The sequence below is a fragment of the Protopterus annectens genome, chromosome 7.part0 (assembly GCF_019279795.1).
Source record: "Protopterus annectens isolate FY-2018-M chromosome 7.part0, PAN1.0, whole genome shotgun sequence".
Taxonomy (NCBI): Eukaryota; Metazoa; Chordata; order Ceratodontiformes; family Protopteridae; genus Protopterus; species Protopterus annectens.
In genome coordinates, this window is record NC_056739.1 from 1,997,144,794 (window position 1) to 1,997,161,895 (window position 17,102).

Sequence of the window (17,102 nt, forward strand, 5' to 3'; positions counted from 1 at the left end):
ACAGACAGGGAAATCACATGCATAATATACATCATAGACAGTGCAATATGGCAAAAGAAGAAACATTTTTTTTTTTGTCTTTCAATGGCAATACAGATTACATGATGGCCAAAGGCCAGATTACTGCCTACATATGTTCCCAGATCCCTGATTACCGGGGTAATTTCTTAGGGGTGTCTTATCAATAAAGTAATAATACTTTTCTTGGCACTGAGTTTTAATACATGACTTTAGCATTAGTCATTTGTCTCTGTTAGACCCTCTTGTAAGATGTTTGTGTCATGGGGAATCTAAGATAGCTTTTTCAAACCTTCCTGTCACTGCATTGTAATTTCTGAAAAGGGTTGTAGGGATAAGCATTACATACCCCTTGAAAAACTTTGATAAGGAAAGATGAAAAATCATAGATTCTTTGAAGCAGTTTACCTCTCTCATTACACTTTTGCAGTCACCTGTACACATGATCCGCCAGAGGCCTTTGACATTAGCCTGGTGAGTTATGTAGGGGTTTATGCTCAGTTTGGGGAGTTTGTCAAATTTGGTTATCATGACCTTGGTTGCCTATGTCTTTGTTGATTATTTCCATGATAAGTTCCATGGCATTACATACTAGACTAGTCAGATTAATTGGGCTGTATAGTTTTCAAGCTTGGCTGATGGTCCACTCTTGTGGTACAAAGCCCATTTTGAGGCTGTGATTCAACTGATCCTAACTGGTTATGTTTCAAACTATTTAGAAGGCATCCCAGGATATTGTTGGGGCCCACTGGGGCTGTGTTTTTGGCCTTAGTGACCGCCACCAAGACCTGCTCCCTGTTATTAGTTGGGAGGAGTGTTATGTTAGTAGATATATCATGTGGGGAGTGGGGGGGGGTGGAGTTGTCAACCAGCAAATTTGCTGTCACTCTGTTCAATGAAAGTGGCACTGCTAAACACCAGTTTGGCATACTTATGTGTACGGCCTTTAAGGTTATAGACATAACTGTAAAAGGTCTTGTGGTCTTTACCCTGTGTGGCTATCTTGACCTTATAATTGGTCTTGTTGGACCTAATTAGTCTTCTATGTTTCCTGTTTAGTTTAATTAGAGAGCTCTTGTCATTACAGAAGGTGCTCTTTCTGATTTTACCCTTCACTTTTTCCTTTTGTTATATATCCTATTAAGATTAGGATTCCACCAGTGTGATTTGTTTTTTAAAGTTTGTTTTTGGCTTACTTCTAGTAGGTACAGCAGCCTCTATACAGCAATTTACAAGGTTGTACAGGGTCATTGTGAACAATTCCACAAAGGGTGTTGTGTACTCGGGGTTAAGAGGAACACTGAATTTTGACAAATCATCGCTTAATAAGATGCAGTTTGCTTTGGAATAATGCCTATCTGCTACAGTTAACAAACTGTATGATTTTTATTTCGAAGGAGGCATCTTTGTGGTCCAACCTCACCAGTGAAGACATGACACTGGGGGGTTGTGCAAACAGAAGTTTACCATACTAGCATAGGTTCACTGAAGTAATTTAAGTAAAATCTGTTTATTTTATAACCAGAAAGCTCACTTTACATAATTACAGCAAAAACAAACTTAGAAATAATGAACACCAAAACCAAGTAAAAATATATGAAGAAGATCACCAAAGGAACACTGCAGCACTAAATCCAGAACATTTATTGAAAAAAGTTAAGTGCTTTCGTCAAAATCACAAGACTTCATCAGAAGAAGAACATACAAAACATACCATATTTAAATACCCTAACCCTTACAGCCATTGGTTGTCAAAGCAAACATAATTTCCTGTAAAATAAAGCAATTTAAAAAGACAGTACCACATAATCACAGTAACTGCCCACTACAGCACATCAATTGCCACCTACCAACCACATAGACATTAATGTATTATGTATTGAAGTATGATTTAAAACACAGACCTTGAATAAAATCACATAAAAAAGCTGATTTTAGTTTTAATACAGAACTAATGGATAACTTGTCTTTGAGCCCAAGTGGTTGACATGCATTTAATTTAATCTGCCACTTGAGCTCTAAATATTCAAGGAAGTCATCGTCTGGCCCCCCTCGTGGACCCAGGTCTACTTGTTCAAAGTACGAAAAATTTAAAATAATGTGTCGGGTGTACCTTTATATGCTTAAAGCATTGTGATTTTGACAAAAGCGCTTAACTTTTTTCAATAAATTTTCTGGATTTAGTGCTGCAATGTTCCTTTGGTGATCCTCTTCATATATTTTTTACATAATTACAGCAAAAAGAAATGGTAACAGAAAACTTTGCACATGATCTTTACGTTCTGGAGATGGTCAACTACTACATCCCATGCAGGACATATCCCATTTAGCTAAAGCTAATTGCAGCAGTGATCAAATGATGAGCAACAATAATTTATTTCCTTTGTGACGTTTTTGCAATCTTATCACTTACCTTTTCAGAAGTACTGAGATACTGGGCAACATATCTTCATTTTGAGCTCCAAACTTAGCTAGGGCACTCACAGCAGCTGTCAAGAAAAAAAAAGCATATACATGTTATACATTTTACAGAATAAACTAAATGAAATGTGTTTTTTTTTTCTGTAAAGCTGAAGTACATCAACCAGGTACTGCAGTTCCAAGTCAGTCGAAACAAAAATTCCACTGGTTCCTAATACTACTGTAGTACTTTCTGTAACATAAACACGGATGCAAATAAATGGGACCTAAAGTGGGGTATACTTCCAAAAACTTTTTTTTTAAGTTATAAACAACTTAATAGAAAATAATACAATAAAACTGCATCCAATCTTCAATAGCTTTTGTTTTTGTTTTACATTTTCAAAAGCACCAGCAGACAGTCAAACATATCTTTACCATACTTGTATACGTTGAAGGAAACACACTCCCTAAGTGCATTTGTGTTTCGAAACCAAACATGCAGAATTGTGTTGTTAATTTTTTAATCCTAACTAACCTTAATGAAATTTCACCCTGCAACTATGCAGAAGGGTAAGGAATGAGAGTAATATGAGATAATACAGAAATGCATACTCTCTTCGCTGTTAACTTTCTTAACAACCACCACCTCAGGCCAATCTATTAGTTAGAAATTGCATCTGCAGAAGCCAATTATTCAGCATAATTTTTGCCACTAGTACCAACCATCCTTTCCTCATCCTCGATCATGTCTTCTAACATCCCCTTAAGTGGACTTCCAGAATGGCTTGTGATTTCTATCTCCATGTGATTGCCTTTTTTAGTCAGCCACATAATCCATAACAATGAAACAGTGTATGTTGGCAACAACTGTACTTTATATATTTCCATGAAACAAAGATATTGGAAAGCAGCAGTTCCAGTTCCAGAACCTCATCAACCACATTCAGCAAATCCTGAAAAAACACAATGAATGGCAAGACAAAAATGTGAAACCAGTCACTTTTTATATCTGACACCACCAGCATGTATTCTCTAGAATTGGAAATATTTTTGCTAGTCTTGCTGTTGTATACAAATAGATGTGGTGGCATTTCCACCTAAAACCAATAACCAGAAAGAGTAATTACACCACTACCACTCCGAAGGAATGGGATACACAGTCGGTGTAGTGGTATGTAATGAAGAGACCAAGTAGAATACCTGTTCTTGTATCTTGTTTTTACGAGGAATAAATTGTTTGGAGCGTTCATTGACCTTGGAGCAGTTAATTTATGTGGTTTGAGGTTGAGGAAGTGTAATTTATTTCCTTTGAATTTCCACCTAAAAATCTTAAAACATTTGAGATGATGTTGCCACTTGTACTCTACACGTTTGCCCCATCATTGATTTTCAACTGTTTTATTTAAATACTCCTCCCACCCTATTTTCATGCCTAATACCTGTCTCAATTACATTTAAATCTCTATATACTCTACAAATAAGACACTGACTACTGCTGTTCCTGTTCAATTTCTATTATCCATTTAACCAGTTCTGCTCATGTTTCTTTAAACCCTTCAGTGTTATATACTTTGAAATAATGCAAGAAATTAAAGTTGCTCTCCCTGAGACAAAGCAAAATCTCTCCTGAGATTCCTGCCAAGACAAATTGCTGTGTATGGACTGCAGTGATTACGTTCTGATATTCGGAAAAAGACAAACCAGTTCAACACCAGAGGGCTGTGTGATCCAACCTTAACAACTGTTAAGCACCCCCTGCTAAAGTTGTTTGTGAAGGTTGAGTGTAGCGCTAGGCAGTAAAATCTACCAGTAATGTCCAGCAAATGACAGCAATAAAACAAAATATTTGTTTTTGCCTGCTGTCCGTACAGGTAATGTGTCCCAACTTCCTCAAACTTAGTTGCTAGAATAACAGGATGTTTTAGCATCCACGAACTCAAACTCAAATGTATCCTATTATTTAGTGACTTCAAGCCTCAGTGGTTTCTCTGAAAACCACAGATTTTATGAGGAACAGACTAAAAACATGAAGCAATAATTTGGATGTCCTATGAAAATCTACACAGTTGACAGTATGAAAGGTAAGTGTAAACATAATGGACTGTGTTACACTACCTCTCCTGACAGTGCTTGCTTAGTGTTTTATGGCTCTGAAAGATGGGAAAACACTTAGCGATTTTTCTCCCTTTAACAAGTAGTACATGGAGGAGATAAAGTTCCAGGCACTACAAAGAATTCTGATTTGAATTTCTTGGCATCCATGTCTCAAACACATAAGTAGGTTATGACAAGTGGCTCAGTCATAATCCTCTATATAAAAGGCTATCCTAAACAGTTTCTTTCTCCTATCCTCTTTTTTGACAAAGGACAGAACACTTGGAAACCATTTTAATGGTAAGATTTGTTTTTCATTGTAGTCTCTCCAATACTGATAGTATTAGCCTCTCCTGGTATCATCCTGAATGTAACTACTAAATCTGTATTTCTCAAACAAGAAAATCTCTACCACATTTCTTTCTGCCTAGAAGTATAATGACTTGTTCAGCAGCTATTACCAATGGTAGGAACACAGGAATAACACAAGGTGAGCCATCCTGAGACCATAAGATGCCTCACCATATGTACCTTTGAGTAGATACACAAACGTTCCTGACACCCTTTTCAAGTATATAATACTGCTCATCTCCCAAACTAATCAAGGCTGTACTTGATAACCCTTGTGTAAGTTTGTGTCTACCCATCCAAGCATCAAGACTAGCCCTGAAGGTAGACAAAAACAGTACTTTGCTTGACTTGGTAACATTCTGTAGGCTGGGAATACCTTCAGTTAGGAGCACAGCCCTCCAATGAGTTATTTGTTGGTGCAGATCTAGGTCTTTAGTGTGTGGGTACCTGTAGAGTCACTGGTTTTGTGAAGAAAGGGGAAGTCAGACAGGACTGTGTGTTTCATCTTTCAAACAGTGAGACTCTGGTCACCCCAGAACAGATAGCAAAGAGTACAAGGGCAAAGAGTGCAAGAAGAGTCTTGCTAATCTATTAGGATAGTTGAAGGATTTAAGGCATTTAATCTTCTTGATTAGACTGGAACCTTTCCAGTTGAGTGATACTCTTGGAATTGTACATAACAGAGCACTTTATTCAATGATGGGTCTGACAAAGGAGGAGTACAGTGGTAGGATGACTTCTTTGGATCCTGAATATATTCCCCTTGGAAATGAATTCCATTAGATACAAGGATTTTCTGACTATGGTGGAAACGAGATATTTGGATGACAGTTACCATAAAAATACCCAGAACTTTTTTGTCCATATTAGTCTGAAAATATGTACCATTTATAGCACATGAGGTAGGAGCATCTTTTTCCTAAACTCTACTATGCTGTACTTTTTTGCATTTAGCATAAAACAATTTTTGGTACATCAGATATATGCATAATCCAGCCCTTGCTGGACATGTTTAGTATCAATGGATAACAGTGCCTAGCTTACAGTCATGTCATCAGCAAACCTGATAGTTCTGCTAGGATATATTCCATGATTTTGCATACAAGGCAAGTGAAGCTGATGGGCCTAAAATTAAACCAGATATATAGAGGGGCCACCCTTATAAAGGGGAGTTACAGTGGCTGTTCTCCAGGCATTGGCCACAAACCCTGTAGATAGGCTGAGGTTGAACAGTTTAAGTAGATGGTTGGATTGTAAGATTATATCTTAGATGTTTTAGGAAAAAATAAATTTTCAGGTATACTACAGATAACAAAATAAGTAGATGGGATAAAATTAGCACTAAAGTTGCCTGCTAACATATTGGGCATATCCTTGTGAGATGATATGGACGACCTCAAATGCATTGTTGGACATTGTTCCTTAATTTTCTGATATAAGTGATAAAATATTTCTAATTTCCTTTGGTATCTGTGGCAGTCTTAAGTGCTTTTATTTTTTCATGGCATGTTTCAGTGTGGTCCTGAGACAAGGCATAAGGATTTCTTGCAATTTTTCATTATTTTTCTTCAATTGTTACACAGTTTATTAATACGAGAGTTACACCAGGAGGTTAATTCCTGAATTTACCTTTATATTTACAGTGGATGGGTACTAACTTTTGTATGCAGCCATTTAGGTGCTGGTAAAAGACAGAGGTGAATGCAGCAGCCCTCTCAGCTGGGATCATTTGAAGGGCATTGTGGGGAATTTTGCACAGGTCGTATTCTATAACCTAAAGCAGGTTTACTATGGAGGTGTCCCTAAAGAAGGTTTCATTTGGAGGTGCAGTGGTACTATTAGACCTTACAGAAATGACTGACTTGTGGTCAGATTTAACCAAAGATGAAAAGTTATGGAGAGAGGTACAAGCAGGGCTTAGGTTGGTAAGGACAAGGTATATTTGGAACTGCTGCCCTCTGTCTTTGAATAGCTTAATGCTATCCCAAACCACTCTTGGATTCAACCTTCCTGACAAAAAATATAGCCATCCAGTCCTAAAACTTAACTATATAAATTGTATCTAGCAACAACCAAACTACAGAATACATATGGGGGGGGGGGGGTAAAAAAGGTGAGTGAGATGGAAAGAGAGAAGAAATATAAGAAAATCATGGGATATGTTGTTTTCTGGGTACAACTGATTTGACAAAGTTTTTGGAAGGGCTTTATGCAGTTTGTGTTTTAGGTGATCCTTGATTCACAGTGGAAATGCTCTCAAAATTGAGGGAAGATTTTTAATTCTGAATGAAACTTTGGATAGGATGGTATGGATTTTATATGTGACCAGAGGGATTTTCATACTAGTACAGAGGAAGAGTGATTAGTAGTATGAACTTTATCATGGGGTTTATTGAACAGTTTTGTCCCAACAATCAGACTTCAGAATAAACCATTTCAAAAGAACTGCACCTCTTACATAACACATCATGTGATTTAATCAGTCACATGATCATAAACTTGATTAGTATATCAAAGTTAAAATGCAAATGCTGAAATGGGTCATGGCCAGCCTGCACAGCAGGTAGGAGTGAGTCCCTCCCTGCTTGTTGATGTACCATATCACAGTGGTGTTGTCTGTTTTGAACAGGAGAACCCCTGGAGAGAGAAGGGGTTTGAAAGCTATCAAGGCCTGTTGCACAGCCATCATCTCCATCATCTCTTTTTGATTTATGTGCAGGGGGAATTGCTGGGGTTTCCATTGGTCCTGTATGCACTTGCCGTCCAGGTGTGCACCCCAAGTGTAGTCTGATGTGTCTGTGGTGAGGGTCTGGGTGGCAGGGTGTGGGGAGAAGGGCAGTCCCTAGTTGTGGGAGCAGGAAGTTGCCCACCAAAATAATTCTTTCCTCAGGCAAGGCATAATAGGCAGAAGAGTTTCCAGATCTTGAGAGTGTTGACACCAAAGGCTCTTTAGGTACCACTGAAGTTTCCTCATATGCAGTCTGGCATACGGAATGAGGAGTATGCAAGAGGCCATGAACCCCAGGGCTTGCAGGATTTTCCTTGCAGAAAGCTAGGGCCTGGTGGCCAGTTGAGAGAAGTAAGCTGATAGGAACATTTGTTTCTCTGGTGTAAGGCATGCTATCTGGGATACTGTGTCCAGACTTGCTCCAAGGAAGATTATCCTTTTGGTGGGTACCTGTTTGGATTTCTTTTCATTGACTGTGTACCCTAGGGAGGTTAATATGTCCTTTACAAAGGCCAGGTCTTTGAGCAGCTTTTCCTGGCTGTCTGCCTGAATAAGGCAGTCGTCTAAATAGGGGTAAATTTGAATATTTCATTGTCTGCAAAAGGCAATGGCCAGAGCCAGGCATTTTGTGAAAACTCTGGGAGCAGCAGATAAGCCAAAGGGAGGCACAGACAACTGAAAGTGTTGAGAGCCTGCCCTGAAGTGGAGATATTTTCTGCAGGACTCCCTGATAGGAATGGGGAGGTAGGCCTCTTTTAGGTCCAGGGTGGCTAGCCAGGCGCCCTTGGAGAGCATGGGTAGCATCTGCTGGAGGGTGAGCATTTTGAATTTTGGGATCACCAGAAAGGTGTTTAGAATGGATAGATCGAGGATGGGGCGCCAGGTGCCCTCTTTTCTGGGCACCAGAAAAATTCTGGAGTAGAAGCCTTGGCCTATCTGCTCTGCAGGAACGTGCTCTACTGCCCCCAAGGAGAGCAAGGAATGAATTTGCTTTTGAGCCTCTGCCCACTGATTTGGTGGTAGATCTGGGAACCCTTCTGGGGTTGGAAGGGTGTGGAAGGAGAATTTATACCCCTGAGACATAATGTTCAGAACCCATTGGTCCTTGGTAATGGTGGCCCAGGTGCTTGAGTGAAGGGAGAGTTTTCCTCCTAGGGGTATGTGAAGGTGGGCAGAGGCGAGGTTGGGAAGGGGAAAGTCATTGTGAGTTCTAACAATAAGGGGGTGGCTTAGAACTCCCTGGTTTTGAGATGGAGCTAAGTCAACTGCTTAGATCTGTGCAACCCCTGTGGCTGCTGTCTGGGGGGCAGGGTCTGTTTCCATGGGGCCTAGGCTGGCCCTATCTACTCGGAGCAGGAAAGGACCAGTGCTTGGAGGGAAAATGCCTGCTGAACTTAGGGGCTGGACCTGTAAGAAATCTTTAACAGTCTGCATAGATTTTGCTTTTTCTTCCTTCTTTTTTAAGACCTCTTCTGCTTTTGTGCCAAACAAGGTATCTTTGTGCAAGGATGCATCCAACAATTTTGATATGACATGGTCTGGCACGGGTTGTTCCTTAAGCCATGCACATCTTCTAATGACAGATCCGGTGACTGCTGCCCTGCAAGAAGCTTCTAGAGCATCAAAACCACAGTGCAAAGTGGGTTTAGTTACCTGACCAGCAGAATGAATAAAGTCCTGTAAATCTTTAGATTCTGCCCATGCAGGAAAGGAGGACATTTTTTGTTTAAGGAGTTCCAAAGTATGTTGCTGATACTTAAGCATATGGAACTGACAATTTAGTGCCCTGATAGCAAGAGTAGCTGAGGTGTATACCTTTTTACCCCATCTGTCCAGTGTTTTTGGGAATCCCTGTCTGAGGGGGTGGAATTCTTAGCTGAGGTTGCTTTAATCCCTTTAGGCCCTTGAGTAATGACCTTTTCTGGGAGCAGGAGGGAGGGTGCCTGGAGTGAAGCTGGATTTAAGTAAGACATAATCCACCACATCTAGGACTGGAGGGATGGCTAAGGGCCTGTGTTATGTAAGGTCCAGGAACTCTCTGAGTTTCTTTTTAGACTGTGGGTAGTCTTGACTTTCCCATTGGAAATATTCCCTTAAGGTATGCAGGGTTCCCCAAAGGAAAAATCCTCTAGGGAAGAGACTGAAGGAATGGATTCTTCTGCATCAGAATCCTCATATATGGATACGGGCTGCACATATTCATAGTCAGAAGCATCAGATTCATCCGACTCTTGTTCAGACAAAACTACTGGAGATGGATGTCTTTTCCTTTTTGAGGGAGTGGCTTAGCTTCCCCTAATCAGCATGATAAGGTCTTCTGCCATTTTAAGCATTTGAGACTGAGGCAAGGGAGCAGGCGCCTGAGAATGGGTAGTCGGTTTCTTGGGTGTGGTTCAACCCCTGGGCCTAAGGAACTCTGCTGTTTTTGAAAGAATGGTAGCTGTGAAAAAAGGTGTCGGTTTATGTCGGGATTCGATGTTGCGAAGGACTTCCTCGGAAGCTGGTGCCTGCACAGCGGCTCCGGACCCATCCAAGGTAGACGACCGCAGGATCCTTAGATGAAGAAGAGTTCTGCGGCATACCGGACTCAGAGATGGTCTCAGTGGCGGCCTGCGAATTAACTGAAGCGGGCAACAGGGGCTGGGAAAGCGCCTCACTGAATTCCGGACGACTGACGACTAGCTTAACAGAAGCATCGTCGGAAGGTTTGGTCCTGTGCGGTCTGTCTCTGTCTTTATCTTTACGTTTTTTGGAAGATCTGCTGTCGGATGGCTTACCGAAGCCATATTGGAATTCGAGGACTGCAAACGGAAATATCTGGCTACAATAAGGGTCCGACAGCGAACAGTTCTGGAGTTAAACAAAGCACAGAAGCGACAACAAGGGACGTCGTGGTCTGGACCTAGAGAAGTGACACAGTAAGAGTGGAAGTCCCGGTGTGGTATTTGCTTTCCACAGGCGAGACAATTATTAACTTTTTCTGACATCCGTTAGTGCAAGAAAAAAGGATCCCCAAGACAATACTTAGCTTTTGAAGACTTCAACTTCAGTTCGGAAATGAAACTCGGGCAGCGGCCGACCGGCATTCATGTGGACTGCTTCTGCTTCTGGCTCCACGGCAAGAAAGACTGATGTAATGGCGTCGGATGCTTTCCTTTATACCACTGATGACCTTATGTCAGTTCTCAAGCCATAGCAATTGACACAGAAATGCTAAGTATCTGGTATTCAGGCTGGCCAAGGGCTACCCTGGCAGGTATAACTCAAATGTGATGACTGCAACAGTGAAACACGAAGAACATCTACTGATGCAACATCTTAAGAAAATGCAGTTAAGAAAAATTCAAAATAAAATGTAAAATATCACACTAATAAAATGTAGTTTTAACAAATATTAGCTCTTCTTTTGAGCTCACTGAAAATAGATATAGTGTCATTCGAACCCGGGAAACTGCCAAAACATTTCCCTCTGAAGTAAAAAATGCTGCCAGTCAATGACACTATACCTTAAGATGTTGCATCAGTAGTTTTGTGGATGCTTTCTCTTTAATTTGAGGAGGGGTTTAGCACTTGTTTGGTGCCTTTTTTTTTTTTTTACACACAAAAGGATTTTCTGTTTGCTGTTCTTGGTTCTGATGATGTAACTTTGTGATGAAAGCACTTAACCAACAGTTTTTTCTTGTGCTGCGGTGAATAAGTGTTTTGGATTGCTCTTTGGACTATTCCATGTTCGTTTTTTGTTATTTTACCTCTAAAATCAAGTTCAACTTTCTCTAATAAAAAAATAAAATCTTATGGAAATGTTTACACTCAAAAGAATGCAGACAAAAGGCATCTGACTTGCCTTTTTTTCTAATGGTGCATGTATGCTTGTAAATACTCATTATCCTTATCCATTTCAGAGAAAAGATCTTTTGATTCGTCCCCTGAATGCAAAACGGGGGGCAGATAATTCTACTACCCACTTCTTCAGCTTGTTTGTGTTTGCACATTACTAATGTGCATCTGTTCACAAATGAAGAGGGTGCTAAGTAATTGGGTATCAGCACATGGTGGTGTGCCTGCTGAAGGCATTACAAGAACGAGATGCCTGCACTAAGCCTAACACTGGTATCAAAGTATATTCCTTAAAGGTGGGGAAGCCAAGCACCAGACATCAAACAGGTGTCTGATCTGAAGGTCTTGGTCAATGAATCTTAGTAAAGGAGGACCAAGTGGTTGACTTCACACCAGACTATCAAACCCTGCTGGAGACAGAAGGATTTCTGCAAATTGGGGGTTACGCAAGCTGTCCTGGTGCACTGCATAATGTGATGATGTACTGGCAGAGGGCAGTGCCCCCCCCCCCACCCCCACCCCATACATCATACTTCAGAAAAGAATTAGCCAAAAACAGAGAAGGATATCTTAAATGTAGACCCACCAAGGAGGGCTCCTTATATCAAAATGCCATTTTTTTTCCATTTTAAGATCACATTAGATATCTTATTTTCTCAGTCACTATCAAATTATGCTAGAGAAAGACAGATTAATTGGGCAAGATGATTTCATGTTTAGTTTTACTTTTAAAATCACAAGGAAGCTCAAACTAAATACAGCATAAACAAATGCACTACAACAGAAATTACGTGAGCACTGCTGCACCACAATTCAGTACACACTAGAATCATCTACATCCATTTCACTGGCTAGATTGCAAGAGCTGTTAGAGAGCTCCAGAGCAGGCCTACAGCAACCACCTTCTGTTCTTTCAGAAAAAAAAAAAAATACACAAAATGAATGCTGTAAGCCCTGGGAAATCACAGGCCCTCCATAGTGGTGTCTGCAAAGTTATCCCAGATGTCCTGGAATAAAAGCCTGTAAGGTGAGGAGAGTACCCACAATCAATCTCCAAAGGAGATGGGAAAATTAATAAATGAAAATAAAGCAGACCCAAGGACAGAGGGTCAGTGATGCTGAAGCTGAACATGGTAGGCAATAGTCAACAGTTCAGTAGGGATTCTGCTTTTTGAAAAATCTACTATTAGGGTGAGTATGCTCAGAAAATTCCACTACATTCATCAAAACAGCTGCTGCTGCAAGACTGCAACATAATTCCTTACACAATGGCAATGTACTAAAATAGTCTGCTACTCAAACAGCAACTTAATTCCAGACATGAGGTAAAAGCACAGCTTGTACAACTGCAGTTAAACAAAACTTGCCCGGCTTTTGGATAGTATGCTTAACCTGTTTAAAAGAATGTGCACAAGGTACCATGGGATTACTTTGACTTGAAACATTTTTGAAGTTGTTTACGTCATGCCAAATCCTTTTTGCGGAGTGCTAGAGGGAAGTTTGTTTTGTTGTAAGGCATTTGGCTTTGTGACTGCGGACTGCTTGTTTGGTGATATAAGTGTAGCGATTTCTGTTATCTGAGGTGGAGTTGCTTTCACAGGACTTCTAAACCTCATCTCGATGTCTTATAAGAGCGTTAAGCTTTTTGGTTAACCAATCTGTTTAACTTTGTTTGAGTAGTGAAATTACTACAAGAAGCACATGTCCTGAATGATACATAGGAGATGTGTGAAATGGGTATCTAGTCAATGTTAAAGAGACAAGCGTAGCAATATTGTCTGGTGTTTTTGGTCTAAAAAGAAATTATCCTGGGGAGTATTTAATAGTGATTCTTTAGATGCTGAAAGTGATTGGACACTGGTCACTGAAAGAGGGATGGATGGATGTCGATAGAGATTTTAGCCAAGTGCAAGGTAATTATGAGATATAATAGTGAGTGCTGGTTTGAAAATGTGCTTAATCTAACGGGGTTCATTGACAACCTGAAGTATTCATGGGTGTCAATAGAGATTTTAGCCAAGTGCAAGGTAATTACGAGATATAATAGTGAGTGTTGGTTTGAAAATGTGTTTAATCTAAGGGGTTCATTGACAATCTGAAGGATTCTGAGATCAATAAGGAATTCACTGATTAAGATCATGTCTCAAGGGTCCTAGTATTTGAATTTCCCTAGGATGAGAATTTGCTTATTGGTAGGATGCTGGAAATTATACCATAAGCAGACTTTAGAATTATGTAAATGAGGAAGGAAGGTGGAGGTAAGTAAGCTATGGCTATACAGAGGTGGTTGAAGGACTTGGAGGGATATATGGCAAAGCAACCAGTTTGGGTCATGGTCAGAGAAAGAGTTGTCCTGGAATATAAGTAATATGTTGACAGAGCAAAGGTCCAACTTGCATCACTGTCTTAAAGGAGACAAAGTTGATCAGCCTGCCTCAGTTCCTTTGGCATGTCAGTGTAATGTCTCAGCTGGTATGTGAACACAGTACACATTATTGCCATGTCACCCTGATTTATGGTTTTGAATAAAAGACTGGTAGCTGAGCTATTTGACAATGTCAAGACCACTTCTGGCATAAAACAGGCATTAGCTGTGTTATGGAACAATGCATAAGGTTCCATGCACATAAAGGTTTGCAGCTTAGACATTTTTCTAGCAGAAGAAATAGTTATCGGCAACCGAGACTTCCAAGAGAGACTTTGTAATGTACTGATATAATTGGCTAAGGAGGAGGAAAGGTCAATTTCTCTATCACAAAGTTAATGCATCAAGGAGAAGGAAAAGGTATTTTGGACAGTGGGATGACAGAGGATGACACATAGGCATACATGCTGCAACAGCTAATATTGTCTAAAATATGGCATAAAGTAAACCCTTCACAAAAAAAGTCTGCAAAGTATTTGAGAATAAGAGTTGTACGGAGAGCTACTGCTTCTTTTCGTTATAGGAACATCAAGCTAAGACAGTTTTTCATCAACTATTGACTGATGGATTTCCTGGTTTCTGCACGAACTGACCACCTCTGGGAAGATCTAAGTCTATGAAGGGAACTATGCAGAGATTGTCCATGCAGCCAGGTTGAGGCTTTTCTGATTTTAAGTAAGCACACTAGGAGATCCCCATTGGTACACAGGAAGCATTCAATGGATCAGAAGAGGCAGAAGTTCTTCTATGCTCATTCAAACAAGCTAGCCATAGTGTGGGCTATCAAAATTAACCTTCTTTTCTTGCTTGCAGAAGTACTTTTGAGTGGCAGTGGAATGGAAAGAATGCATATAGACGTCCCTTAACCCAAGGGGCAGTGAAGACATGGCATTTACTGCTCCGGCTTCCCTGCGTGTGTAAAATTTCCTTACCTGATTATTCTAAGAGGCAAACAATTCCATTGCTGGGACTCCCCATTACTGTACCAATTTCTGAAAGATTTGCCAGTCTAGCTGCCAACTCAAGCAGACTGGAAAAGAAGCTCTACATAAAGTCCACCAGTGAATTCTGACTGAGGGGATGTAAGCAGCTTAGAAGTGGAGGAAATTATTCAAGGCCAATATCCCATGCCCAAGCTGTACACAGAATACATGCAAGTCCCACCCCAATAGTTGTGCTGTCTATTACTATTTTAACAGTCCCCGGGTATGGTACAAACTTGAAAAACTGGTAATATACAACTCAAAGCAATTGTTTCTATAAAATGATACATTTGTGTGCCAGCCAGATGAATTTATCCATGATTGCAGGGATGAGAGAGATCACCTTCTCCAAAGGATGATGCATGCTGCTATTCTTGCATACTTCTGAGGCACTACTAAATATTCTTTATGCAGAGACTGGCTGAGGGCATCATTTGAATGAAGACAGATACATAGACTACTGCTTTCATGAAAAAACATCAGTTTCACCTTCTGTCCTAACTGACCAAAGAACTGGTGTAAGAGAAAAAGATTTTCTTAAAAGTAGGAACCTAAATATAGCAAAAAATCGTTTTACTTAGCCAATGAGTCAGTAAGACACAATCTTGAAGCTTTCGTGGCAAACGAGATCTGGGGAATTGCTGTGAGGCACCATGGGATAGGGGCTAGCCTCGAGCCAGTAAAAGCTCTTGAGCTTTAGTATCAGCAGAGTATGAGCCAAATATCGGCTCCGAACCCATCCAGCATGAATTAAGGCGAGATAGGACTACATAACATTGTATAGTTATCCCCTTTGAGAAAAAACATGTACCCATGACTTGCCACATAGGTGGCAGTACGCTAAACACCGAAAGTTTGATGAGAGACTTAGGGACACAGGTGGCCAGTGGTCTCACCTTCGATAACCACATTGCCACAACAGTCAGGAAATCCTTTGTGGCACACCTCATCATGAAGGGCTTTTCATCCAGAAAAAAGGAGGTCACTGTCCCACTGTACTTATCCCTCATTAGACCCATTATAGAGTACAATGCCCAGTTTGGTATGCACCTCACAAGACATCTGGAACAGCTGGAAAGGCCGCCGAAATGCTGCACTAAAAGAATCACAGGGCTAAAGCAGATGTCCTATGCTGACCGTCTAAAAAAAAATTCCAGCTATACTCTGTGGCAGATCGTCTACTCAGAGCCGATTTCTGCTCAACATACAAGGCCATGTCAAACTCTGAGCTGTTGGACATGCTCCACTTAAAGAAATCTCAATCCCTCAGACCCACACGCTCCAGGGATCTAAACCTTGTCATCACAATGAACAAAACATGCTGGAGGGATAGGTTTCTGACCCAGAGACTCCCCATACTCTGGAAAAGACTGCCCATACATGTCGGGCAGAGCGCCTCCTTGGCCCTCTTCAAAAGGAACCTTGACAATTGGATGGGAGATAGGAAATTCACCCCGGGGATCACGTCAGTCGCCCTGCTAGACAGGGGCCCAGGGAAGTAAATATTGTGGAAAGAAATATCCAGGGAATTGTTATGGCTAGGCTTGTATAGGCCCCAGGGCCGATAGCCTAGTACCAACCTATGAACCTGCGAGATTTTACTATTATTCTTGCATTAAGCTTTTTTCTTTAATTGTCTCCGAGTTTCACCTTTTCTGAATATTAAAATGAATAAATATATCCATATATAGTTATATATAATGCTATCTAATGACAAATTCACTTGAATGAATGATCAGTCAGTACAAATGTTCAAAAGTCAATTTCACTGAAAGACAATTTATCTGAATGTCCATTTTACTGAATGCTGTATAGCTAGATGTAGTTTTGCAATACAGAAGCATTAATACTTAAGATGTGTAAGAAGCTTTAACTGGTGCTGGAGATAACCTGTACATAAGTGACCTAAACCTTGTCACCACAATAAACAGAACATGCTGGAGGGATAGATTCCTGTCCCAGAAACTTCCCATACTCTGGAACAAACTACCTATCTATATCAAACAAAGCTCCTCATTAGCACTTTAAGAAAAATCTTGATGATTGGATGGGAAATAGGAAATTCACCCCAGGGATCACCTCTGGGGCTCTGCTCGACAGGGGCACAGGGAAATCATTTTCTTGGGTGGCGAAGGGCAGGGTACCTTTTTGGCTGGGCTTATATAGGGCCTAGGGCCAACAGCCTAGTACCTACCTATGAACCTATAATCGCTGCTGACTGGTTAGTACATGTGCACTGGCAGTGATTCCATGTGTGGTATTT

General features: G+C 40.6%; 1 protein-coding gene across 1 annotated transcript in view; it reads right to left on the bottom strand.

The window, feature by feature from the left end:
• The window catches only part of COPG1 (COPI coat complex subunit gamma 1), a 1,279,491-nt gene that overhangs the window by 403,464 nt on the left and 858,925 nt on the right, over positions 1 to 17,102 (bottom strand). The window contains exon 15 of the mRNA XM_044078421.1: positions 2,432 to 2,507. Within this exon, the coding sequence (XP_043934356.1) occupies positions 2,432 to 2,507 (76 nt within the window). The remainder of the gene's footprint in view (positions 1 to 2,431; positions 2,508 to 17,102) is intronic.